The 25,153-nt window shown below is 45.5% G+C and overlaps 1 protein-coding gene across 6 annotated transcripts in view; it reads left to right on the top strand.

Annotated features, from left to right (window-relative positions):
- mid1 (midline 1) overlaps positions 1-25,153 on the top strand; it is a 375,699-nt gene that overhangs the window by 214,926 nt on the left and 135,620 nt on the right. For 5 of the 6 annotated variants that reach the window (XM_087992998.1, XM_087993001.1, XM_087993000.1 and 2 more), the window contains exon 2: positions 19,481-20,199. In XM_087992998.1, the coding sequence (XP_087849124.1) occupies positions 19,537-20,199 (663 nt within the window). In that variant the 5' untranslated portion in view covers positions 19,481-19,536. Of the gene's footprint in view, positions 1-8,343; positions 8,496-19,480; positions 20,200-25,153 lie in introns of those variants that run through there. The other variant, XM_087992999.1, reaches the window with a different exon arrangement.

Below are 25,153 nucleotides of genomic sequence, written 5' to 3' on the forward strand. Positions count from 1 at the left end.
TGGAAAGAATTTTAGCCGCAGGCTCTTTTGAGAGCTGAATGCCAGAGTTTAGCCACGAGTGTGCCTTTCACCTCTAGGACACACGAAAGGAGAAATATAGAGGCCTGTACTGTCTCCTACTTTGTTCCACCATTTCCCATCTGTTGCTTATTTATTGAAAAATTGCTGCAATTGCCATCCATGTAAGTGGTAAGGACCTAATTATTCTGATTGTAAGCGATGCGCTAGTTGATGGAGTTGGGAAAACAAGGCGTGGATTGTTGATTGATGGAATTTGACTTCATGTCATCACCTACAGGACTGCCTGATTTTGGTCAATTTAAACAAGTTAGGGGATGGTGTGTGGAATGAGCTGCCAGAGGAAGTGGAGGCTGGTAGAATTACAACATTTATAGAGGCATAGAGATGTACAGCATGGAAACAGACCCTTCGGTCCAACCCATCCATGCCGACCAGATATCCCAACCCAATCTAGTCCTACCTGCCAGCACCCGGCCCATATCCCTCCAAACCCTTCCTATTCATATACCCATCCAAATGCCTTTTAAATGTTGCAATTATACCAGCCTCCACCACTTCCTCTGGCAGCTCATTACATACACGTACCACCCTCTGTATGAAAACGTTGCCCTTTAAATCCTTTTTATATCTTTTCCCTCTCACCTGAAACCTATGCCCTCTAGATCTGGACTCTTCCCCCCCCCCACCCCCCACCCCAGGGAAAAGACTTTGCCTATTTACCCTATCCATGCCCCTCATGATTTTGTAAACCTCTATAAGGTGACCCCTCAGCCTCCGATGCTCCAGGAAAAACAGCCCCAGCCTGTTCAGCCTCTCCCTATAGCTCAAGTCCTCCAACTCTGGTAACATCCTTGTAAATCTTTTCTGAACCCTTTCAAGTTTCACAACATCTTTCCGATAGGAAGGAGACCAGAATTGCATGCAATATTCCAACAGTGGCCTAACCAATGTCCTGTACAGCCACGACGTGACCTCCCAACCCCTGTACTCAGTACTTTGATCAATAAAGGAAAGCATATCAAATGTCTCCTTCACTATCCTATCTACCTGCAACTCCACTTTCAAGGAGCTATGAACCTGCACTCCAAGGTCTCTTTGTTCAGCAACACTCCCTAGGATCTTACCATTAAGTATATAAGTCCTGCTAAGATTTGCTTTCCCAAAATGCAGCACCTCGCATTTATCTGAATTAAACTCCATCTGCCACCTCTCGGCCCAATGGCCCATCTGATCAAAATCCTGTTGTAATCTGAGGTAACCTTTGCTGTCCACTACACCTTCAATTTTGGTGTCATCTGCAAATTCATTAACTGTACCTCCTTATGCTTACATCCCACCCTCATAAATGTTCCAATTATGGAGAAACAAACAAGAGTTTGGCTTTTTTTTTAATTCCTCATTTCTCAAGATTCAACAGTAAGTGGTATATGAGTAGGAAGGGTTTAGAGGGATATGGGCCAAGTGCTGGCAAATGGGACTAGATTAGGTTAGGATATCTGGTTGGCATGGAAAAGTTGGACTGACGAGTCTGTTTCCGTGCTGTACACCTCTATTATTCTATGACTACATTCCAGCCTGTTTTGTAGATTGTAATCCAGGGAGATGCATCTGACCCAAGAAGAGAGAAGGATAGTTTAATGGAATCAGATTGCGAGAAGTCATGAGATTCCCAACAGTTCAGGAAGACTGCCTCATTGAATCTTAATTTGGAATATTCTACTTTAAATGGAAATTCAATAGGCATTTAAACTGGCATTCTACCTTCTGTGACTTGGGGGACTCAGCCAATAGGGACAGATATTCTGTTGCAGAAAAGCTGGATTGAGATGATGTCATGATCCCAAAGGGGTATCTAGACAAGGTTCCTGCGGAATGTGGTGTAGGCATGTAGTGCCTTTTATGTTAGTTGGGACCTAATGCAGTGATTCCACTTCATCAACAGGATGGTTTATTCAGTTACATGGCCTGTGTCAGTAGGAGCACTGTGGCACTGGGGTATGTTTGAGAGAGTGCCTGAGCTAGTATGAGTTTACCCAATTCATTTTACCATTTGGTAGTCCAGGGGAAATCTGCTCACTGCTGTTGGAAATGTTTTTCCTTTGGCCAGCTTTGCATGTAATCCATTCAGCTAATGCTTAATTTATGCAGCGTTCAAGGCCAGAATCTTGCACTGCTACCAACAGTGGGAGGCAAGGTAGTGTGCACAAATAAATATGCAGGAGGTGGAATGTCAGCTTTCCGATGAAAAGTAGGAAATTACTCGTGGCAGTTTGAAGGTGAATCCAGATTCCTGATTGTCAGCAGTGAGAATGTCGGAGTAATACAGCAGGATATCATGCATACCCATTAAATACACCTTTTTTGCCAGATCTGATTGTGACATTTTTCACAAATAACTTCCCAATGAATGAGAAGCCATGCCTACAGATTTGTGACTGGTTGGTTGTTTAAAGAAGGCTTGCAGCAGACTTGGCACTCCTCAGAGAGTCATAGAGATGTACAGCACAGAAACAGACCCTTTGGTCCAACTTGTCCATGCCGACCAGATATAGTCCCTCCAAACCCTTCCTATTCATATACCCATGCAGATGCCTTTTAAATGTTGCAATTGTACCAGCCTCCACCATGTCCTCTGGCAGCTCATTCCATACACGTACCACCCTTTGCATGAAAACGTTGTCCCTTAGGTCCATTTTATATCTTTCCCCTCTCGCCCTAAACCTATGCCCTCTCATAGTCATTCAGCACAGAAACTGACTCCTCGGTCCAACCAGTCCACGCCGACCATAATCCCAAACTAAATTGGTCCCACTTGCCTGCATTTGGCCCGTGTCCCTCTATAAACCTTTCCTATTCATGTACTACTCCAGGTATCTCAAACATTGTAACTGTAGCTGCAGCCACTACTTCCTTTGGAAGCTCATTCCATACACAAATCATGCTCTGTAAAAATAAAATTGCCCCTAATGTGTTTTTTAAACCATTTTCCTCACTTTAAAGGTATGTCCACTAGTCTTGAAGTTTCCCACTCGAGGGAAAAGACACCTGCAGTGGAGATCTTTGAGTGACCTATGTGACTTTTAACTGTCAACCAGCATTGCTACTTGTTGCGGACATGAATGCTCTCAACATGAGATGTAGGAGTTATGATCAATAACGTTGAAGATGACATGAACACTGCTGGCGTGGTAAACCATAAGCGGGAAATCCTTAGACTACAGGAGATGGGCTGAGCAGTGGATGGTGGAGCTTAATCCTTATAAGCATCTTTTTTGGAGAACTAACAAGGCAAGGGAAGACACCATGGATGGTGTGGTCTTACAAAGTACAGAGAATCAGGGACCTTCGTGTGCATGGCCGTAGATCCTTGGAAGCAGCAGGACAGGTGGTTCATAGGACCTTGGTGTGCATGTTCACAGATCTTTGAAGGCAAGAGGACAGGCAGAGGCAGTTCAGAAGGAAAGTGGGGCACTTGCCTTTATTGGTGAAGGCATTGAATACAAGAGCAAGGAGATTATGATGGAGTTGAATGAGACGCTAGTTGGGAGTACTGTATGCAGTTCTAGTCACCGCACTGTAGGAAGAGTGTGATTGCACTAGAGGATGCAGAGGAAATTCTCCAAAATGTTGCCTCGGCTGGAACGATTCAGCTATAAAGTGAGACTAAGTAGGCAGGGGTTGTTTTCCTTAGCTGAGAGATATAAAAAATGATGAGGGGTGCTGATAGGATAGAGGAAGAGAGCTTGCCCTTTAATAGAGAAGTCAATAACTAAAGGCCATAGATTTAAGGCACGGTGAAGAGGTTTAGATAAGATTTGAGGAAGAATGTTTTCCACTTTTGGATGATGGGTTTCTGGAACTCACCACTCAAAAGGGTGGTAAAGACCGGAACTGTCAAGATACTTATACAGTATTTAAGTAGTCACTTGAAACACATCGCGTGCAAGGCCATGAGCTACAAAGTGGGATTACAATAGATTGATGGTTTGATGACTAGAACAGATACAATGGGCCAAAGGGCCACTTTCTCTAACTGAAACCAATGTGGTCATTTGCTAACTGTGGGATCTTGCTGAGCACAGGTGAGTGCTGCATTTGCGCCACACTTCAATACTACTTAGGATTTTGCTTAACATTTCAACCAGAGGTAAGGAGCTCTGGTGCATTTCTTGGTGCAGACACACCTCCAGAAAATACTTAATTTCCACTAAGTAAGGCTCATTACCCCTTTAATGTATAGTTTTCCATGAGTAAACACTGTGGGAATTTCCCCTGAGTGTGGAAAGTTCCAGAAGATTAATTCTGTTGCCGCAGGGATGGGAATGAATCGGATTGATGAATTTGAGGCGGTTTGTCAGACAGATAAACAGTTTACAGCTCCAGGAAGGAACTGCTCCACCTTCAAGATAAGCAAATGTGAAATGAAGAGTCTTTGCATCACATTGTGGGTGAATCATCCCTTTTAACTCACTGCATATATAATTGTACCGAGCAGCTTGGCCCCCACTAGCCCCGCTCCTCATACACAGTTTGGCATGTCGAAATGTTGAGAAAACAGCAATGTGCCAACCATTCACCTTTATAACCCTGAAGAACTTTGGTCAAAGGAACAAAAGGCAAGAGGGAAATTCATACTCACCCAAGGTACTCAAAGGCTGTCAAGCTGAGCAGAACTGGGAGCAGATGGTTTTTCTAAGAGATTCCCCAGGCTAAAGGCTGCCACTGATTAAGGAGGCGCTGAGGTGCAATTATAGCTCCCTAGATTCACCTTGCCTTGGCAGAGCGTTCAAAACATTTGCTTCGATTTTGGCAAGGAAACGCAGCTCTTTGCTAACTGTGATCTGAGTTACTCCAGGGGGTTTGTGTGGAGGTAACTGAGGGCAATGAGAACAGTTGCTTCTCCCTATATCCCTTGCATAATGACTGTAATTCTAAAATTCCAAGCTGTGGGTTCAAATCCTCCCGCAGCCTTGCCCTTCCCAATCTCTCTCATCTGCTCCAGCCCTAAAACCCTCCGGTATCTGCAACCCCCCCACTTCTGCTCATCTGCAAGACTGTACCTCCAACTCACTGGGCCCAAATCTCTGCTCCTCCCAGCCCAAACCTCATCACTTCTCTTCTATTATGTGAGACTTCTTAAAACCCATTTCTTTGACCATGGCTTTTTGGCTGTAGAGTGGGTTTGCTGTCAAGAACCTCTTTGAAGCACCTTGGAGGGTTTGGTTACATTAGAAGTGCTATTGAAGAGTAGGTTGCTGTTGGTTTTAAAAGCAAGTGTTCCTGTCTTGGAAGCTGGGTTGTACCTGCACAGTGCCTTTGAAGTTACTGTCGGGGAATCACATTTGAGTTACCGTGGTTATTGAATGGTGTATGGCAGAAAGTGAGGATCTTTTACAAGAACGTGCCCCTGGTAGTTGCTCACATTTAGTAAACTGCTAAGCCACTGTATTCAGCTCTATGATGTTCTGAGAACCGTGTGTGATTACAGCACAGAAAAATATGATCACATCTGTGCTGCTCAAGCGAGTCCAACCATGCCACTGCCTTCCTGTAGCCCTGTGTCAATCCAAAACTACTCCCACTGCTAGCCTGGTAGCCACCACCCTCTGCTAATCCTAAAGCAATTCAATTTTCCCACTCTTTCCTCAAAGTTGTATGTTGGCTTCAAATACTGATGTAATTTTCCCTGTAAAAGGGAATGGTATCATACCAATTCTCCCCCACCCCAACCCATGATAAAGCATTTCATGCACTAGCAATTCTCTGAATAACAACATTTTACTGAGACTATTTAATTTGAGGGTCATTAAGCTTTTGAATGCCCAACCTTGGGAAATGATCATCTTTCCTTACTCAGACTATTAACATCCTTCAAACATACATTGAACCCCAGTCAGATATCCTGCCAATCTTCTTGACTCCAGCTGATAATATCTCCAGATCTCTCAATCTGTGGTTCATCTCATAGCAATGTCATTTGCAAAGCAATTACACATGTGCTTACTTATTTATTTTCACATTGGCTCTATTCGATCCCTTATATCCACCAGTTTAACATCTCATCTGAAAGATAGTATCTCTGTCTGTGCTGCACTCCTTCAGTACTGCACTAACAGTCAGTGTCAGCCTAGACTATGTGCTGATGTCAACAGACAAAGTTAAAAATCACACAACACCAGGTTATAGTCCAACAGGTTTATTTGGAAGCACTAGCTTTCGGAGCGCTGCTCCTTCATCCACAACCACCTGATGAAGGAGCAGCGCTCCGAAAGCCAGTGCTTCCAAATAAACCTGTTGGACTATAACCTGGTGGTGTGATTTTTAACTTTGTCCACCCCAGTCCAATATCAGCTACTCCAAGTCATGATGTCAATGGAGTAGAACATAATCCCAACACCTTCTGACCAATTGGTGAGAGCTGTAGCTGACTTTGATCAAATTTGAGCTGCTGGTTACAGTACTCTGGAGTAAATGGATGCGAAAGCTCCCTGTGCCGGGTTAGATCCCACCAACGGTCAGTTCTGGCTCTCTGGATTTTGGGAAGATGGCTGTGACAGTTCAGGAGCTTCTAAGAGTGGCGGCTGTAGGGAATGGATATGTCACCATTTACAAAAATGAATTGCTCATCCAATATTGGGCTTATGTTTGCGAATGAACTGCAAAGCCAGCGTTAATTTGCATCCAGCTTACTTTGTGCATGATCTTGGGTAGTACACTAGTGACACTGGATATGAACATTGGGAAAGCTGTCCATCTCCTGCACTGGCATCTTGTGTCCCAATAAATTTGTATTCACGTGGGCAGGACATGGTGACCCAGTGGTTAGCACTGCCCTCAGCGCCAGGGTCCCAGGTTCGATTCCAGCCTTGGGCGACTGTTTGTGGGGAGCTTGCACATTCTCCCTGTGTCTGCGTGGATTTCCTCCCACATTCCAAAGATGTTCAGGTTAGGTGAATTGACCATGCTAAATTGTCCATAGTTATTCAGTGCATTAGTCAGAGGAGGGTGGGTTACTCTTTTGGAGGGTCAGTGTGGACGTGTTGGTCTGTTTCCACACTTAAGGAGAAAGTGAGGACTGCAGATGCTGGAGATCAGAGCTTAAAAATGTGTTGCTGGAAAAGCGCAGCAGGTCAGGCAGCATCCAAGGAGAAGGAGAATCGACGTTTCGGGCATAAGCCCTTCTTCAGGAATGAGGCGGGTGTGCCAAGCAGGCTAAGATAAAAGGTAGGGGGAGGGGCATTGGGAAAGCGATAGGTGGGAAGGAGGTTAAGGTGAGGGTGATAGGTCGGAGAGGGGGTGGGGGCGGAGAGGTCGGGAAGAATATTGCAGGTCAAGAAGGCGGTGCTGAGTCTGAGGGTTGGGACTGAGAAAAGGTGGGGGGAGGGGAAATGAGGAAACTGGAGAAATCTGCATTCATCCCTTGTGGCTGGAGGGTTCCTAGGCAGAAGATGAGTCGCTCTTCCTCCAGGCGTTGTGTTGCCATGGTCTGGTGATGGAGGAGGCCAAGGACCTGCATGTCCTTGGTGGAGTGGGAGGGGGAGTTAAAGTGTTCAGCCACGGGGCGGATGGGTTGGATGGTGCGGGTGTCCCAGAGGTGTTCTTTGAAACGTTCCGCAAGAATGCCCCGTCGTATCTGCCTTTATTATATCCACACTGTGGGGAACCTAAGCTAATATTCACTTTTTTTTCTCCATATTGACTCACCAATACCCCTCCTAGATCTGTGCTGTGGCGTGTTCTAGGTATTTGTATGGACGGTGGCACACCCAAGAGTTTTCCTGTGGTCCGCTCCATTATACGGTGTATAATTATGGGCTATAATACACTTAACTGAGTTTCATTATTGGCTGAGCAACCACATTATGGTTTCATTTGGACCACTCCACGTTAAGAGCTTTGCGTGATATCACAGTTGTGCTCAGTAAATTGATGTTTGTTCTTGAAGAAACAAGCTCTCTCCAGTTTGGAGCTTGGGAATCATAGGTCCTGTTTTTCTAGCGAGGATATAATTACTTTATAGGTGGCTCCATTTCTCCCTGTCGTGCCTGAAAATGAAAGCTCCAAAAGTCCTGGCGACAAGAGGTTATTGTTAAGCTGCTGTTCTTGAGCAGAATTTGATCCTCCTTGTTTATTTAGTTGACTCCAGCTGAAACAAGGTACAGAAAGCAAAGAATGAGCTTGTGAGTGACTGGCAGACTGACTGGCTAATGATTGGAGGCCCCAGCCAGCATCCACCCCCCTCCGTGCCACTCTTTGAGGGAGGTGGTTTTAGGTGGAGCTGGTTTTCCGGTTATTGTAGGCTGCAGTAAATTTGATTTATTTTTCCTGTTGCATTTCAGACGTGCCTGTTAGTTTAGTGGAGATTGGGTTCTGGATCACTCAGTCTTCTGAAACCTCCAGTTTGATAGTGTTGTGTGATGGTCACCTTAAAAGCAGCCATGTCCAGACAATCACAGCCGAGTTCCAATCCAATGGTGGGTATCTGACTAATTGTTGTTGCTGATAGTACTGGCCCACTGCTACTGGGAGAGTTTATCTTTCCCAGTCAGGCTCACTGCCAGATTTGTTTTGTTTTTAGTAAATTTCACTGTTGAATTTATTTATTTAGCAACATTAGTCCATGCGTGTGAAAGCAATTCATTTGTAGTTTAGACCAACAATGTCATATATTCATATCTGCTTTGCTCTGAGGGGCACAACGCGGTTAGTGTGTTTGCAACATTAACTTTCTCTCCCCTCCTACAGTGACAAGCCCCATTGGCAACCAACCAAACTGCAGGCTGTATTCCTTGGATGGGTATTGGCTTTTCTTTGGGAAACGTCCAGTGATCCATGGTTACTACGTTTGCTAATAAACACACCTCTCTGATTTATTTGTGAAGCCCCAGATTTTTGGATCAAGGGAGTTGATGGTGATCAGCACAAAGCGGTTGCTGATTTGTTTTTAAAAGCAGAGACTTTGCGCTTCAGTTAGTATTTTGGTTTGTTTATGGTTGGGTGCAGAGAGGAGGATTTTGTGTTCAGAATGAATTGAGGAATTCCACTTGCTCCTCAGTGACTGTGGGACCAGAGTCTTGCTGCAACTTCAGAGTGATTGTGTTTTAGCCAGACAGGGGTGTGCTGTTGGCTGGCAGTGACTTTGCTAAAGAAGGAGTGATTGCACGAGAAGGGTGAATTTCCATTGCCTCGCTGACTAACATCCAGTTGTCTCCATAGATACTGTGTCAGAGGTAGTCGCACAAATTGATACTCCGACAATGCGAATACCTGATTTGCCTACATAAATTCCAGCTACAGATCCATTCTCAGGGATTCATTGTGCTCCATATAATCTCAATTGATGTCCATAGTTTAGAGTAATGCAGCACCATTCCCATCCTCAAGACATTCCAGTGTTGTCAGTGAAGTATAGTTTTGAAGTGTCATCATAGTTTTAATGGAGGAAACATGGCAGCCAATTTACACACAGTAAGGCACTTCAAACAACCGTGACCACTTCCTAGAACATAGAACAGCACAGCCAAGGAAGAGGTCATTCGGCCCATCATGTTGTGCTAAACATGATGCCAAATTAAACTAATCCCTTCTGCCTGCCCTTGCGTCATACCCCTCCACTTCCTGCATAATCATGTGCTTATCTAAAATCCTTTAAATGCCCCATTGTATCTGCCTTGATTATATCCAGACTCCTACCACTCTGTTTAAAAAAAAACATGCCCCTCACATTTCCTTTGAACTTTCCCCCTCTCACCTTAAATGCATGTCCCCTAGTTTGAGACATTTCAAATCTTGGAGGGGAGTGGGGGGAGTGGAGATTTTGACTGCCAACCCTATCTATGCATCTCACAATTTTATAGACTTCAAGCAAGTCTCCCCTCAGCCTCCACCCTCCAGAGAAAACAAATTTAGCTCATACCCTCGAATTCAGGCAGTATCCTGGTAAACCTTTTCTACCCCCTCTCCAAAGCTTCTACATCCTTCCTGTAATGTTGGAGGCTTTACCCATCTGTTTTGATGATGTCGGTTAGACGGTGTGATGTTGACCACGGGATTGTGCTTCTCTTTAAAAAGAGATGGTGTCATGTGATCTATTATACTCACTTGAGAGGTCAGGTGGGGCATTTATTTAATGTCACATCCTAAAAATGGCACCTATGATAGCGCAATCTTTCTCAGTACTGATGTTACAGCCTGCATAGTGTTTATGTCTCTGCAGTGGGGCTTGAACCCACAATGAATGGACTCCCAGATGACACTGCTGCCTCTGAGTCAAAACAATAATTTTAAGAAGTATTTGCCTGCCCATCTGTCAGCTTTTTTAGACCATCTGATTGGCCCCTTGCCAGAACCAATATCCCAGTGGCTTTAGAGTTTGTATTGTCACTTCGTTGCTGCATATCCCCCCTGAAGGCTGCAGATCCTGGGGGACAGCTACAGCTTGTAAACAAAGTGTCCTGTTGGAAAGCGCTATTAACAGATATGGTGCAAAAGCGGAGAATTGAACTTGAATGAGAGATCAGCCATAATCACCGTGTGGGCGGCACGGTGGCACAGTGGTTAGCTCTGCTGCCTCACAGTGCCAGAGACCCGGGTTCAATTCCCGCCTCAGGCGACTGACTGTGTGGAGTTTGCACGTTCTCCCCGTGTCTGCGTGGGTTTCCTCCGGGTGCTCCGGTTTCCTCCCACAGTTCAAAGATGTGCAGGTCAGTTGAATTGGCCATGCTAAATTGCCCGTAGTGTTAGGTAAGGGGTAGATGTAGGGGTATGGGTGGGTTGCGCTTCGGCGGGTCGGTGTGGACTTGTTGGGCCGAAGGGCCTGTTTCCACACTATAAGTAATCTAATAATCAAAAAGCCTTCAAGAGTGTTACAGAGCTGGGAAGAGAATTCCTGCTGCCTCCTGGCTTCATGTAAAGATAGGTTTAAAAAAAATGAATTTACCTTGAGGTAGTGTTGAGTCATGCAATTCAAGTGGCTCACTGTCTGTTCAAGGTGGAGGGATGAGATGCTGGTGTGTGTGTGTGTGTGTGTGTGTAATGTAGCTCTCCATGAAATTGGTCCTGTACACTCCTGCCCTCCACCTTGAAACAGAGAGCGATAATCTACTCCACGGTGTTACTGCGCCGTTTTTGATTCCGAATTTGTCGATTTTTACGCTCGAGTTGTAAGAGGGGATTGAGTTGAATGTTAGGAAGTGATTCCTTTCCCAGAGAATAGGGTTATCTCTGTTCCTTTTAGACAAGACCAGGACCTGGACAAAAGATTACCCAGTACAAGAAGTAGATAGTGTCTGAGATTAATCAGGGCAGGGCGAGTGATCCTGTGAATCCAGGTGTTTTAGGGAGGTGAGAGATTAAGTTTTCATTGAGTTGATTTTCTTTTACCTGGGAGACTCCAGGAATCTGGGTAGAATAGCGATTTATTTTGACTTGATACAGGACAGTCTAGTTGGACCAGCTAATAATAGTCTTCAATCTGATCATATCTCATGTTTGTTTATATATATTTTGGGTGAATTGGTTTAACTCCCATCAAGGTGAATGAGGCTTATGTTGGGGAATGAGAAATTGCTCAGCATCAGAATCCTGCCCTTGAGCTGCCTATAGGAATGGCATGGTGGCTCAGTGGTTAGCACTGCTATCTTACAGCACCAGCAACCTGGGTTCAATCCTAGCCCTGGGCAACTGTCTTTGTGGCGTTTGCACATTCTTCCCGTGTCTGTGCAGGTTTCCTCCCAAAGTTCAAAGAGGTGTCGGTTAGATGGACTGGCCATGCTAAATTGTGCAGGTTAGGTAGGTTAGCTGTGGGAAATGCAGAGTTACAGGGACCAGGTGAGTCTGGGTGGGATCCCCTTCAGAAGGTTGGTGTGGACTCAATGGGCCAGATGGCCTGTTTCCACTTAGTAGGGATTCTATGTACAGCCAATTTTCCTGTTGCTATGGCCCAGTAACCTACCATGACTCTTGACCAGTAAATCCTCCATTCAGTCTGGATACCACCTTCACGTGATTGGGAGCACCAGTTAGCATGTTGGACTGTACGCACTCTTGGGTTATGAGTTAGTGCTCCATGGGAAGCAATCAGAAATGGCAGAAAACCCCTAGTATTTACAACTCTGGTTGCCAGGTGTATTCCGATGAATTGCTGGAGGTTCTTGCCTCACTGTGTTCCCACTGGCTCTTAATTAACACCATTCTCCTCCAGAGAATGAAAACAGTCAACAGTCCTGCTGTTGGATCGTTGCCATTCTGAAATACCAGTGAGTCTGTTTATTCCTGTCCGCCAGAATCTGATACCCGTTTCCCGGGCAATGCTTGGTGCAAAGACCAACAGTCCAGTGTGATCGGTGTGCAACTTCCCCTAAACTGGATGTGAGACTCAATTAAACAGGTCTAACCAGACACAGGCTGCACACGCATTGTAACAAAGCTAGTCATTGAGAATGAAAGCAATGAGAATGAATTAACATTGTTAATAATTAAACTATGAATGTTAGGTAATGTGCAGTAGGAAACTTGTGTGAAATCTATCCCATCCAATTACTGGATGGTCCATGGAAGATCAGTATCTGTGTGAGTGAAATGGAATCTACCTCTGTCCCTGTGGAGACTGGAAACCACTTGGATAAATCTGAGCGGACTAAGCCAACAGTGAAGCCGACAGAACTTTATACATTTTCAGGAGAGTACAGAAGGAATTTAAACACATTGTTCTGGTTACCATAGAGCACAGATATACAGTACTTCCTGCTGCTTTGCTAGGTCAGGGAAGTAAGGGTTACATTTATATAGCACCCTCTCACAACCTCAGGATATTCCAAAACTCTCTTACTGCCAATGAGATTGATTTGAAGCATTGTAATGCAAGAAATGCAGCAGGCAATCTGAGCACAAAGATCCCATATAGAACAATTACATTCTGAACATTAATTTTTGATGATTATGGAAAATGCATAGTTGGTTAGGTCATGTTTGGAAAGGGAGCAACAAGGGGAACTGATGGTCACCAACCAAAAACATTGGACGAGATGTTGCAATGGTAATGCTGGTAAACCTGTTAGCCTTGCATGTCAATATTCCACTGAATCAGGCTGCAATGTTGGGAGACCATGCTTAGCACAATACAAAATCTCAAGAGTTGCCTTAACTTTTACACATCTCCCAGGGGGAGTCTTGGTAAGGTCCTGCTACCACAATCCATTGGAAACTGTTATGGACCAGACCACATCCCCTCAAAACATTGAGAAGACAGTCTAAACCCTAACATTTTCTTATTTTAAAGGTGTGTGTAAAGCATTGCATTCCAGATGCAATTCGACTGGTGAAACTACTCAACTTTAAACAAAAACACACTTAATGTTTGCATTATAGTTAAAATACAGACAAAATAAAAAGTAAAGAATTGGCTTAACTGTAACTCTATCAAAATGCTTAACAGAGCACTAGATATATTCGCTGTCACTAATTAGCTGTTCCAGTATAGTAACATCCCATAAACACACCCTTGGCAAAGGCAAATTCAGTAAAGTAGATTGTATCAAATGCAGTTCTAGCAGCAGGAAGAGAACCCCAGCCTTTAGCTGCAACAGAGAGGAATAAGAGGTTCCACATCTATCTTCAGGACCTCAGTAACTGCAGAAAGCGAAGACTAAAAATCCTCATTCTCTGGGAGCTTGACCCCACCCATTCAGGCTGCTTCTATTGTTCCAACTTTTAAAAAACCCAAGGTGTCACAAGTTATTTACTCCATGGTTTTGGAGCGGACTGCTTCACAAAAAAAATAAAATCAGGACAAAATACACCACTTAAAGCCATGGTAACATCACAATAAAGAAGAATTTCTACTCCGCACTCTTGGCCTCACTGGACAAAGGCTATGTTTTTGGGTTTAATGAAATGTAACTGGGTTTTTAACAGCATACTAACTTCAGTGTTACTGCCACTACTGATCCCAGAGAAATAAACTTTTATCTTTTGTGGAATGGCAAATTTCTCCAGAAATTCCACAGTCTGAATTTTTAAGCAGTGCTTTTTTTTCCTTTGTTATAGTAACTAAGAGAGTTGCAATTCATTTAAAGTTGCTGAAAAACCTGTATTAAGAAATGGAAACTCAATGCAGTTAACTTCCAGGGTGGCTGAGAGGATAGTTTAATGGGATTGGCTATTCACCAGGTTTCCTTTTCGCTGTTACTCCACTTCAAGACAGCCTGTTACCTTGGTGACAGATTCCCATCCTGGTCATCAACCCTCTTCCTCCCTCCACAGATGCTGCCTGCCTTGCTGAGCATTCCCAGCATTTTCCAAACTGAAAGGGCCGTGGATGCTGTAAATCAGAAACGAAGAGAAATCGCTGGAAAAGCTCAGCAGGACTGGCAGTGGCTGTGAAGAGAACTCCGAGTTAATGATTTGGGTCTGGTGACCCTTCCTCAGAACAGTGACCCTTCCACCAGACCCGAAATGTTAACTTTGATTTCTCTTCACAGATGCTGCAAGACCTGCTGAGCTTTTCCAGCAATTTCTGTGTTTGTCCCAGCATTTTCCATGTGTACTGGTTCACATTTCCCCCATGGACACCAGAAATAACTCCACTGTATAGCTTCAGTTGTGTTTTTGTTCTGGCAATGTATTGTTGCTGGCTAGGCTAGCGTTTGTTACCATCTCTAATTGCCTCTGAAGGTGGTGGTCAGTCACTACTTCCCACTTCTGCAGTGTGTCTCATCATTAACATTAAATCGAGAATGCCAGCTACACAAACTGGCACTGGTTCCTGTGACTGAACAAGCCAATTCTTGACCTGCAAATCTTTTGACACATGCAGCAGGTTGCCCTGTGAGTCAGTGGGAACGGCAATGCAAGCTTTGTCTCCTTTTGTAGATGAGACGTCTGACAATTGTGTAGACATGAACATTATCAGAAAGTTGAGTCCAGTCATGAGGGGTGTCTACACAGTACTGTTAAGAAGGAAATTCCAGATTTTTCACCTGGTTCCATGTCAGGATGGTGATGCAAGTGGTGGTGTTCTTGTGTATCTGGTGCCCTTGTCTTACTAGATCGTAGAGAACGTGAATTTGGACAGTAGTGTTCAAGGAGGTTTCTGTGATGCATCTTGTAGGTGGAATGCATCGCTGCCATTGTGCAGCGGGGTGAAGAGTGTTCATGTTAAAGGTGAGCTGCTTTTCTTGGATGGTCATGAGCTTTCTGAGTGGTGTTGGAACTGCACTCATTCAGGCAGGAGAAAGTATGCCCTTCTATTCCTCACTTAGTGTCATGTGATCTTTTACATCCTTCTAAAAGAGCAGATGGATTGTCAAGTTAACATCCCATCCAAAAGATGGCATCAACAAAGTAATGAAAGAGATCATTGTGTGGAACTTACTCTGAGTTCCGCCAGGGCCACTCAGCTCCTGACCTCATTACAGCATTGGTTCAAACATTGGACAAAAGAAAGAACTGAATTCATAGTGACAGCCCTTGACTTCAAGGCTGCATTCGACAGTGTGTGTCAACAAGGAGCCCGAGCAAAACCGGAATCAATGGGTAACGGGGGGCAAACTCTTCATTGGTTGGAGTTATACCCGACAGATAGGAAGGTGGGCATGGTTGTTGGAGGTCTGTCATCTTAGCTCCAGAATATCTCTGCAGGAGTTCCTCAGGTTACATATTTACTGATCAACCTGTTCAGAGATGTTACCCCTCTGGCGTAGGTGGGACTTGAATCCTCTCTCAGAGGAAGGAACAATACCACTGTCTAAAAGTTCCTCAGGATAGCTATTTTGGTTTAGTTTATGAATGTGTTTGGTATATGTAGATCAAGTACACAAGTCTCTAAAGTGGGGTATGAGGGCGCTTGAGGGTGGCACGGTGGCTCAGTGGTTAGCACTGGTGCCTCACAGCACCAGGGACCTGGGTTCATTTCCCGCCTCAGGCGACTGACTGTGTGGAGTTTGCACATTCTCCCCGTGTCTGCGTGGGTTTCCTCCGGGTGCTCCGGTTTTCTCCCACAGTCCAAAGATGTGCAGGTCAGGTGAATTGACCATGCTAAATTGTCTGTAGTGTTCGGTGGATTAGTCAGGGGTAAATATAGGGGGGGTGTGTTTCTCTTCGTAGGGTCGTGCGTGGACTTGTTGGGCCGAAGGGCCTGTTTCCACACTAGGTAATCTAATCTAAAGGTAATTTAAACCCACAACCTTCTGGTTCAGAGGTGACAATTCTATAACAAGGCCAAGACTGGCACATTTCCTCAGGGTAGTGTCCTAGGCCCAACCATCTGCAGCTGCTTCATCAATGACCTCCCCTCCATCATAAGGTCAGAAGTGAGGGTGTCCACTGATGATTGCACAATGTTCAGCACTATTCATGACTCCTCAGACACTGAAGCAGCCCGTGTTCAAATGCAACAAGATCTGGATAATATCCAGGCTTGGGCTAACAACAGAATGTAGAGTGGACATTGCACTGTCACAGAATGTGTAAATATGCTGCAGTACATCAGCCCAAACAAGGATCCAGCCAATGCCAGCAATGTTTAACCCAGTCAATCATTCATTTCAGGTTGTGAAAAGAGCCAGTTAATGGCTTGTGTCAGTTTTAATAAAGATCTACAGTGGCTAACTGCAAGATGGCAGACCACCATTGCGTGAAACATAATGGATCTGTGCAGGGGTAATTTGCTGTGTTGTTGTCCTTTATTTGAACCGATGTTATAAGTGCATGTGGTAGAATAACAAGAGGATGGGCCAGGAAACTCTCTCCCACAAGGGACCAAGTAGTGAGTCACTTTCACACAGCTCTCACAAGTGAGTTTATTCTGACGTCTCAAGACTTTGCTAAGAATTAAAACATATGAAGGAGATTTCTTTTTATTATGCTGTCACAACGATTTTCATTTGGGCAAAGGTCCCTTGTATCAATGTGCATTACTGTAGTTTGCCGTTTTTAGTGCAGTAAGTCGTCGTCTCATGCTTTACGGAGAGTGTAGTCAGAAAGAAAGCTGAAGCAGAGCATTATAAAACGACAGTGAGGCAGGTGACCAAAAGCTTGGTCCAAAAGGGGTGGGTTTTAAGAGGTGTCAAAAGGAACAGAGAGAGAGAGCGAGAGAGAGAGAGGGATTTAGGGATGGAATTCCAGTTCTTGAGGGGCCTAGCCAGCTAAAAGCAAGGCCACCAATGACAATACGGGCAGCACTGAAGTCAGAATGGGAAGAATACACTTATCTAAGAGTGGTGTAGGAGAAGATTCCAAACCTAAGAGGGTTGAGGCCAGGGGAGGGATTTGGAAATAAGGGTGAGCATTTTAAAATCGGAGTGATCGCTGGATTGGGTACCAGGGATATTGAGGTCTTTGTAGCACAGACAGATAAATGGAGGTGGGCTGAAGATCAGCCATTAACTAACTAACTGACTAGAGGAACAGGATTCAGGGCCTTTTCTAGTGGGAGGTAGGGGTTGATACGACTATGTTTGCTGATATGGTCGGTGAGTCATGTCCACAGCAAGAAATCATTTTAGAATCTGTGCAGCAAGATAGAGACACTTCCTTGTCAGCACTGGTAAATGTACAAAATGGTCCCCATTGTGTCTTTGTTTGAAAACGTTGGATTTTGGTTTACGAAAGGGAGAGGCATCAGGATAATGATTTGAGCTGATGGTTTCTCACTTACCTCCAGGTCAGCAGCTCATGGGTTCAAACCCCACTCCAAAATCTTGAAGACATAGTAAAGTCTAGCACACTGGTGCAGGAGTGAGGGAGTACTATACTGTCAGAGGTGCTGTTTTTCAAACTGTGGTGTTGAGTGTAAGGCCCTGATTGCACTCGGATGGCTGTGCTGACACACCATTCACAGAAGATTCATGCTCTGTGCCTCGGTCAATACTAACCTCTCGACTAACGTTGCAAACTAAAATTAGCTGGTCATTATCTTGTCTTCCATAGAAACTGGCTGTGCACAAGATGGCTTCCTATCTTAATAATGGGGCTACATTCCAAAAGTAGTTGTAAGGATGTCCCAGAGTCCTTTGCAGCCAGGAAGTTCAATTCACAACACTCCCTTCCTCCCCCCATCTCTCCTTCCTTGTGCACCATCATTGAATAATAAACAAAAATATTCAATTATAATTCAGTGTTTATTTTCAGGTGTCTTTGTAACTTTTCTTGTATTGTTCACCATCATTGTCAATTTGTCAAATTTCACTCTGTATGGGAGATGCCTCATTCGAACCTCTGGGTTCCATCAGACCTTGGAACTCAATATTTGTGCGCTCAAAAAATAATTTTTATGAATCATGCCGCGCAGCCAGGGATTAGCGGCACCTCCCCATGTCTGATTTTTTTTTTCTGCTTGCTGCTCTAGTAAATTAGAGGGTTTTGGGAGAACTCAGAACAATCAAAGGTCGTGTTGGGAACATAAATTTAAGTTCGAGGAGAGGTGAGAATAATCCCAGCCCCAATCAGTTTTTACTTGGAACAGGGGTCGACCCTCCGAGGTCTGAAGTGAGAAATGTTGATTAGTGGGACCCCCCCCACCCCAGGCCCATATGAAGCCTGTTGCTCTGCTGCCAATGTCATGGTCACGTTGGCTGCTCTTGGAAGGTTGGAAACGTGGGTTCAAAGCCTTCATGCTGGGTTTCTGCTCCGTCCTGTCACACACCGCCTGCAGCGGCCAGGAGGTTGTTTCATAATGAGAGACCCTTTTTGAACTTCGAAGCTGCTGTCATAATTCTACACGATGCCTGCAGTGATCATTGTAATTGTTGATGGGAAGAAGAGCTTTTTTCACCAAAGTGATGCTTCTCTGAGCTGTTGCATTAGCCATCAATAAAGTCTTAATGATGTTGAACTGAGTTGTTTGTAATTAACGATGCCCAGAGGTACTTGGCTGTATGTAATCCCATTGATGTTTGTTTTCTCCTCCCCTCTGGCTCACTGTTTCCAGCTCGCTAATGAGAGCCTAAAGCCCCCGCTAATGAAGCGCTGTTTGTTTCAGGAAAGGTTAGAAGGTCCTGCAGCAGGACGGGGTCTCTGGGAGGACAGCGCGTGCAGCTGCCCCCTCTCTGATGCACAGCTCGGAGGTACCAGAGCGCGGAGATGGAGGGATTCTGCCTGACTGAGCTGTCTGCCCGCGGTAGGCAATGGCCGTCAAGCCGGGCACCAAGCAGCGGTCCCTACCTTCGATGTGGGGGAGGGGGAGGAGCCATTCTGATTGAGCGCAGCGATGGGCTGGGGACACCGGGATCGAAATGCTTTAATTGTCTGACGCTTTGGCCGTACGCCTCAGTGCAGCCGGCTTGCAGCCCCCGCCATGGATAGTGTCCGGGGCGATAGCCTGGCAGTGGGCTGCAGTGTAAGTCGGCAATCTCCCTAAGTTGAGCCCCGCATTTCTTTACCCGCCCCCTCCACCCAGCAGACACACACACACACACGCACGCACAATGTCGTCTAATCCAATCCTGTGTTGCCTTTCCAGATAGCTCGCCAGCTTCCCTGGATTTTGCTGACGACACAGGATTGCTTTGCCTGAAGATGGAAACACTGGAGTCGGAACTGACCTGCCCAATCTGTCTGGAGCTCTTCGAAGACCCGCTGCTTCTGCCGTGCGCCCACAGCCTGTGCTTCAGCTGCGCCCACCGCATCCTAGTCTCTCACTGCGCGTCGAACGAGAGCGTGGAATCAATCGCTGCCTTTCAGTGTCCGACCTGCCGCTATGTCATTGCCCTCAACCACCGCGGCTTAGAGGGTCTGAAACGCAACGTCACACTGCAGAACATCATCGACCGCTTCCAGAAGGCATCCTCGGTCAGTGGCCCCAATTCGCCGGGCGAGAGCCGGCGCGAGCGCCCCTTTGACGGCAACGCCATGACGACGGTGGAGCGGATCCCGTGCCAGTTCTGTGAGCAGGACCCCCCGCGGGCGGCTGTGAAAACCTGCGTGACCTGCGAGGTCTCCTACTGCGATGGGTGCCTGAAGGCCACTCACCCGAGCAAGAAGCCCTTCACTGGGCACCGGCTGATCGAGCCCGTGCCCGATTCGCACCTCCGCGGCCTCATGTGCCTGGAGCATGAGAGCGAGAAGGTGAACATGTACTGCGTGACTGACGAGCAGCTCATCTGTGCCCTCTGCAAGCTCGTGGGGCGGCACCGAGACCACCAGGTGGCAGCACTCGGGGACCGCTTCGAGAAAATAAAGGTACGTCTGCATGTGATCTTTCCCGCGGGGCGTTCTCTGAGAGGGCGGAGTGTCAATGTTGGGCTGCTTGTGCTCCTGTGAAGCGCCTCAGAGGTGCTACATAAATGCATGTGGATTTTGTTGCAGCACGGACCGGCTTGACCCAAGTCGACGTGCATTAAGAGGTTGCGACTGACGAACAGGCACATCCCTTTGTAACCCAGGAGGGGGTGGGAAAACCGAGAGGGAAACAGTTTGAGTGGTGCTGCAGTTGCAAAAAGGGATCCACTCAGTCAGAAAGACATTACAATTGGAATAGAGTCAAAAGCATTGATTGCATTTCACCCCAAAGAGATTTGTTCCTCTGTTTTTAATTAAAAACCAAAAGAATGACTCCGCAGTATCAGTGTTTGGAAATTCTGTTCGAAGGGGTGAAGATATCTTTATGTAGCTCAGAAAAAGGTTTATTTTTAATTGTACAGCGATTATTTGTGTAGACAATTCTATCGTTTTCAGGTGATTGGTCAAATCATTTGCAATGGATTAATTCCTGTCTTGTCCTCTGTTGCATCTCTCAAGACATCGGCATGGTGACTCAGTGGTTAGCACTGCCTCCTCACAGCACTTGGAACCCGGGTTCGATTCCAGCCTCGGGTGACTGTCTGTGTGGAGATTCCACATTCTCCCTGTGTCTGCGCTGGTTTCCTCCCACAGTCCAAAGATGTGTGGATTGACTGTGCTAAGTTGCTCAGTGTCCAGGGATGTGTAGGCTGGGTGGGTAAGCCATGGGACATGTAGGGGAGAGGGATGCCCTTCAGAGGGTTGGCGTGGACTGATTTCACACTGTGGGGATTCTATGTTCAGCACTGACTCTGACTAATGGTGTTGTAATCTCCTCAGTCTCTGAGTGTAAAGGGAACCTGATGACGGATGACAGTTTGCACAGTGGTGGGTCTCTGGACTAATTTAAGTCACAAATATATAGACTGCGCTCGAAATAACTTTAGAATGAAATCAGGCCCATGGCACAGAAACCGATTGTTCAGCTCTCCAGCAGCTTTCATGTATCTTGTTCGTGTTCAGTTCCTATCCATCCAGGCTTTTGTCCTGAACTCGGGCGATTGTTTTCAGCATGCTGGTGAAAACAGGGAAGAGTTTGTGCTCTCGGCAATATGCTGCAGGCTGCAACCTCTTCCTGTCAGTTGCAGGACGCGTTCAGATCCACGATGTGGTGTGATGTTTCGGCACCCAGACCAGTGATGTGCCCCCTACCCCAATCCAATCCCGCAGGCAGTGACGGAACTCGGGAATCGGCCCCAGCGCAGCATCCGAAATTGGCCATTGCTGGGACTAAGATTTGGTGGGGAGGGGGACCCATCACTAATCGGCACATGTGGTGGGGGGAGCCATTGGGATTCAGTTATCGGAAGGACTCAAAGTGGTGAAGTGTCATGGGTTAGGATTCAGGGAGTGCTGAATACTGGGGAATGGGGCTGTGAATTGGGCTCACTGCAAGGGATGAAATGGCTATTCCTGCAGGAATACCTCACAAAACAAAAAAATCAGCAACTTCATCCAATCCAGTCAACATGCCTGCTATTCCCTCCTTCAGTCATATGCTTCTCTCCCATCCTCAAAACTATTTGTCTCAACTCCTCCTTGTGGTGGCAAGCTCCACATAGGTTAATAGAGTAGTACAGTTGGGGGGTGCTATTTGGCCTAGGCAGAAGTGGGTACTGCAGATGCTGGAGATCAGAGTCAAGATTAGAGTGGTGCTGGAAAAGCACAGCAGGTCGGGCAGCATCCGAGGAGCAGGAAAAATCGGTGTTTCGGGCAAAAGCCCTTCATCAGGCTATTTGGCCTGTCAAGTCTGTGCTAGCTCTCTGCAAGAGCAATTTAGCTCATTCCCATTTCCCACTCTTTTCCCAATGGCCCGACATCTATTTTTCTCCTTTTGGATGCTGTTTGGATTTGTCTTCGCTCACACTTCCCTGGGATAGGTTTCTCCTGAGCCCTCGAGAGGAGCTCTCAGTGAATATCGGTCACCCCTGTGTTTGCTGGTCATCAAGGACAACTATGTCTGAGGGTTTCCAAGTAGGTGAGGAGAAAAAAACCACATTAGCTAACAGAAGGCAGTGTGTGATGAGTGAGATGTGGTACAGAACCATTATGACTTCTGTCAGTTCCTCTGAGAAACTGCATTGGGAGCTCTTTGTTGAGGAATTGTTATTTTTCAATGTAATAGTCCAGGATTTCAGATAGGAAAGGTACTGATTGAATGATGCTGGTAGAGGGGTTGGTGAGGTTAGTCAGAAATCATGTTTGAGGATCCCACATTGTCACCATGTATGGGACATTGAGAACGTATGCCCTTCAGCATCTGATCCCCAATACTAGTTTCCTGAACCACAATAACTCAGAGCTGGTTAGAGTTGAATGGTGACTTGGTTCTAGTTAAGGATGTTCTTTCTTTTGAGGACGTTCCTCGCTTGCTGTGAGGGTGGTGTATGTGAATGGTATTCTGAAGTCAAGCAGCCACGGGACTTTGTAATTGGTCACAAAGGAGATTGGGAGCACATTGGCAATAACAAACTGGCTGCCCATGAATTAGTTTTTGTTTTACCTGGTCAGACCGAGATGTGGCTCCTCGCCAAGATGAATGGCTCCCTACAAAATGGCCTCTCAAGCCTTTAAGTTGCATTAACTGCAGCAGCTCAAGGAGGAGACATACCACCCTTCAGGGAGTCCAGGGGCAATTAGGCAACGTTATCAATCATGCTTACATTTCAAGATTGAATTTTAAACGAACGCATCTATCTCCATGCAATGAATTGCTTATCTTTCATTTCCTTCGCTACTAACCTGTCTTTCCTTATCCTGGTCTGTCTCTTCGCAAGTTCTCACTGCCCTACTTTCTTTCATGATATTGGGTTGTCGGTGTTTGACTGGGGTTTTACAAGGTCAAAAACCACATGAGACCAGGTTATAGTCCAACAAGTTTATTTGAGAACACAACCTTTCTAAGACTTCTTCCTGAAGAAGGAACGGGGCTCCAAAAGCTTTTCCTCTCACTCTTACTCTGTCACCTCTTTCTGTATTCTTTCTTCTTGTCATACCTTGCTGTCTTTCTACTCCATATCATTTTTTTTCCCTCTCTTAACCTCTCTGCATCCTTTCCTCGAGCATCCTTTCTTCCAAGTTTTGTAACTCTCTGTCCCCCATTTTGATTGGAGTAAGACTTAATGAGTGCCTTTTCACATTCCAGCTGTTATGGTTCTTCAGACAAACACTGGGCTGAAATTACGAAGCTGTGGCAATTTCAGAAGTATGGCGGCCAATTTGTACACAGCCTGGTCCAAAGCAAACAGTAAAGTAAATAAGCAGATCATCTACTGCAGTGATGCTGTTGATGGGATACATAGGCCCCTTTTCACACAGTAGCACGGGATTATTTTTACTTCCATCAGAAGACAGAGCCTTGGTTTAATGTCTGATCTGAAAAGACAGCACCCCTGACAGTGCGGCACGTCTGCAGTGCCGCTCTGGTGTCACAGCCCAGGTCTTGTGCTCTGGAGTGTGACCTTAACCCATTACCTCCATCCCAAGGCAAGGAGACTACTGCTGAGAAAGAACTACTACCTTCTCTTACCGAGAGTCTTCCGTTTATTGGTTATGTTCTTCCATATTTCCGTCTGATGGAATTAGGCTGGGAGTTGAAAGTACCCAATAAGTTTGGAAACCTAAATGGAAAGAGTACCATCAGTGCTATTGTCGGTCTATGAATATGAATAGCCTGAGTGCTGTTGTCCAAGTTCAGGAGTCTAAAAGCTTTTCATGAAGCTGAGGTACATTCTTATATAAGTGAAGACACTCTTACATGTTAATTCATTATTAAGTATTTTCAGTTCTGGCTAACAGCACTTCTGAAAAATGTAACATCCCTTGGGAGGCTCATCGTGAGCTCACTTTTTTTCCACAAGGGAAGAAAACATAATGTTCTCAACAATTCTGTATACGTTGAGCCTTTGGCCCAGTGCGGGCATTCCAGTCTCTGAGGCAGAAGCTTCGAGCCCTGAAGCTAGAAAACTTACAATAATATCAATGCCCCTTTTCTCATCGTGGTGCCCTTGCTTTTGTCTAAGGTTGTATCCACCAATCAATGAGGATTCAGAAAGGTGCAGTGTTTGGGCAAGAATATGGCAGATGGAATATAACATGGATAAGTATAAGGTTCTCCACTTCTACCGGAGTAAGATGTGCAGAATATTTCTGAAATACTGAGAGGTTGGAAAGTATAAATGTACAAAGGGACCTAGGGTTTCCGTGTCAATAAGCCACTGACAACTAACGTGCAGGTTCGATAAGCTCTTAGGAAGGATAATGTAATGTCAGCCTTTATTCCAATAGGGTTGAGAACAGGAGCAGTGAAGTCTTGCTTTTGATTGTGTAGGAGTTTGGTTAGACCGTGCCTGGAGAGTACTGTGTGCGGTTTGATCTGCTTACCTTCGGAAAGGTATTACTGCTATGGAGGGAGTACGACAAAGGTTCCCTATACTTGTTCCCAGGAAGGTGGGACTGTCCTATAAACAGATGGTGAGTAAACTGGGCCGGTATTCTCTCTGGACTTTTGAAGAGCGAGACACAATATCACTTAAACCAATCAGGATTGAGAGTGTAAACACAGGTAAGATATTTACTCTGGTTGGAGAGTCTTGAACTGGAGGGGAGGGGGTTTAATTTATAAATAAGAGGGATGCCAGTTCAGGTTCTATTTTACTCCAACACTGGTGAATGTTTGGAATGTAGAAGCTCAGTTTTTCAGTATATTTAAAGGAGTGGTTGATAGATTTTTGATTAGCAATGACAGTGTTATGGTGATTGTGAGTTTAAGTGTTCAAGCAACATGATTATACTGAATGGCAGAACAGTCTGATTGATTGACCTCCTCTTGTTCCTAATGACTAACAAATGAAAG

Source organism: Chiloscyllium plagiosum, unplaced genomic scaffold (genome assembly GCF_037043375.1).
Source record: "Chiloscyllium plagiosum isolate Xiang-an unplaced genomic scaffold, Cpla_swu_hap1 HiC_scaffold_12, whole genome shotgun sequence".
NCBI classification, from domain to species: Eukaryota; Metazoa; Chordata; class Chondrichthyes; order Orectolobiformes; family Hemiscylliidae; genus Chiloscyllium; species Chiloscyllium plagiosum.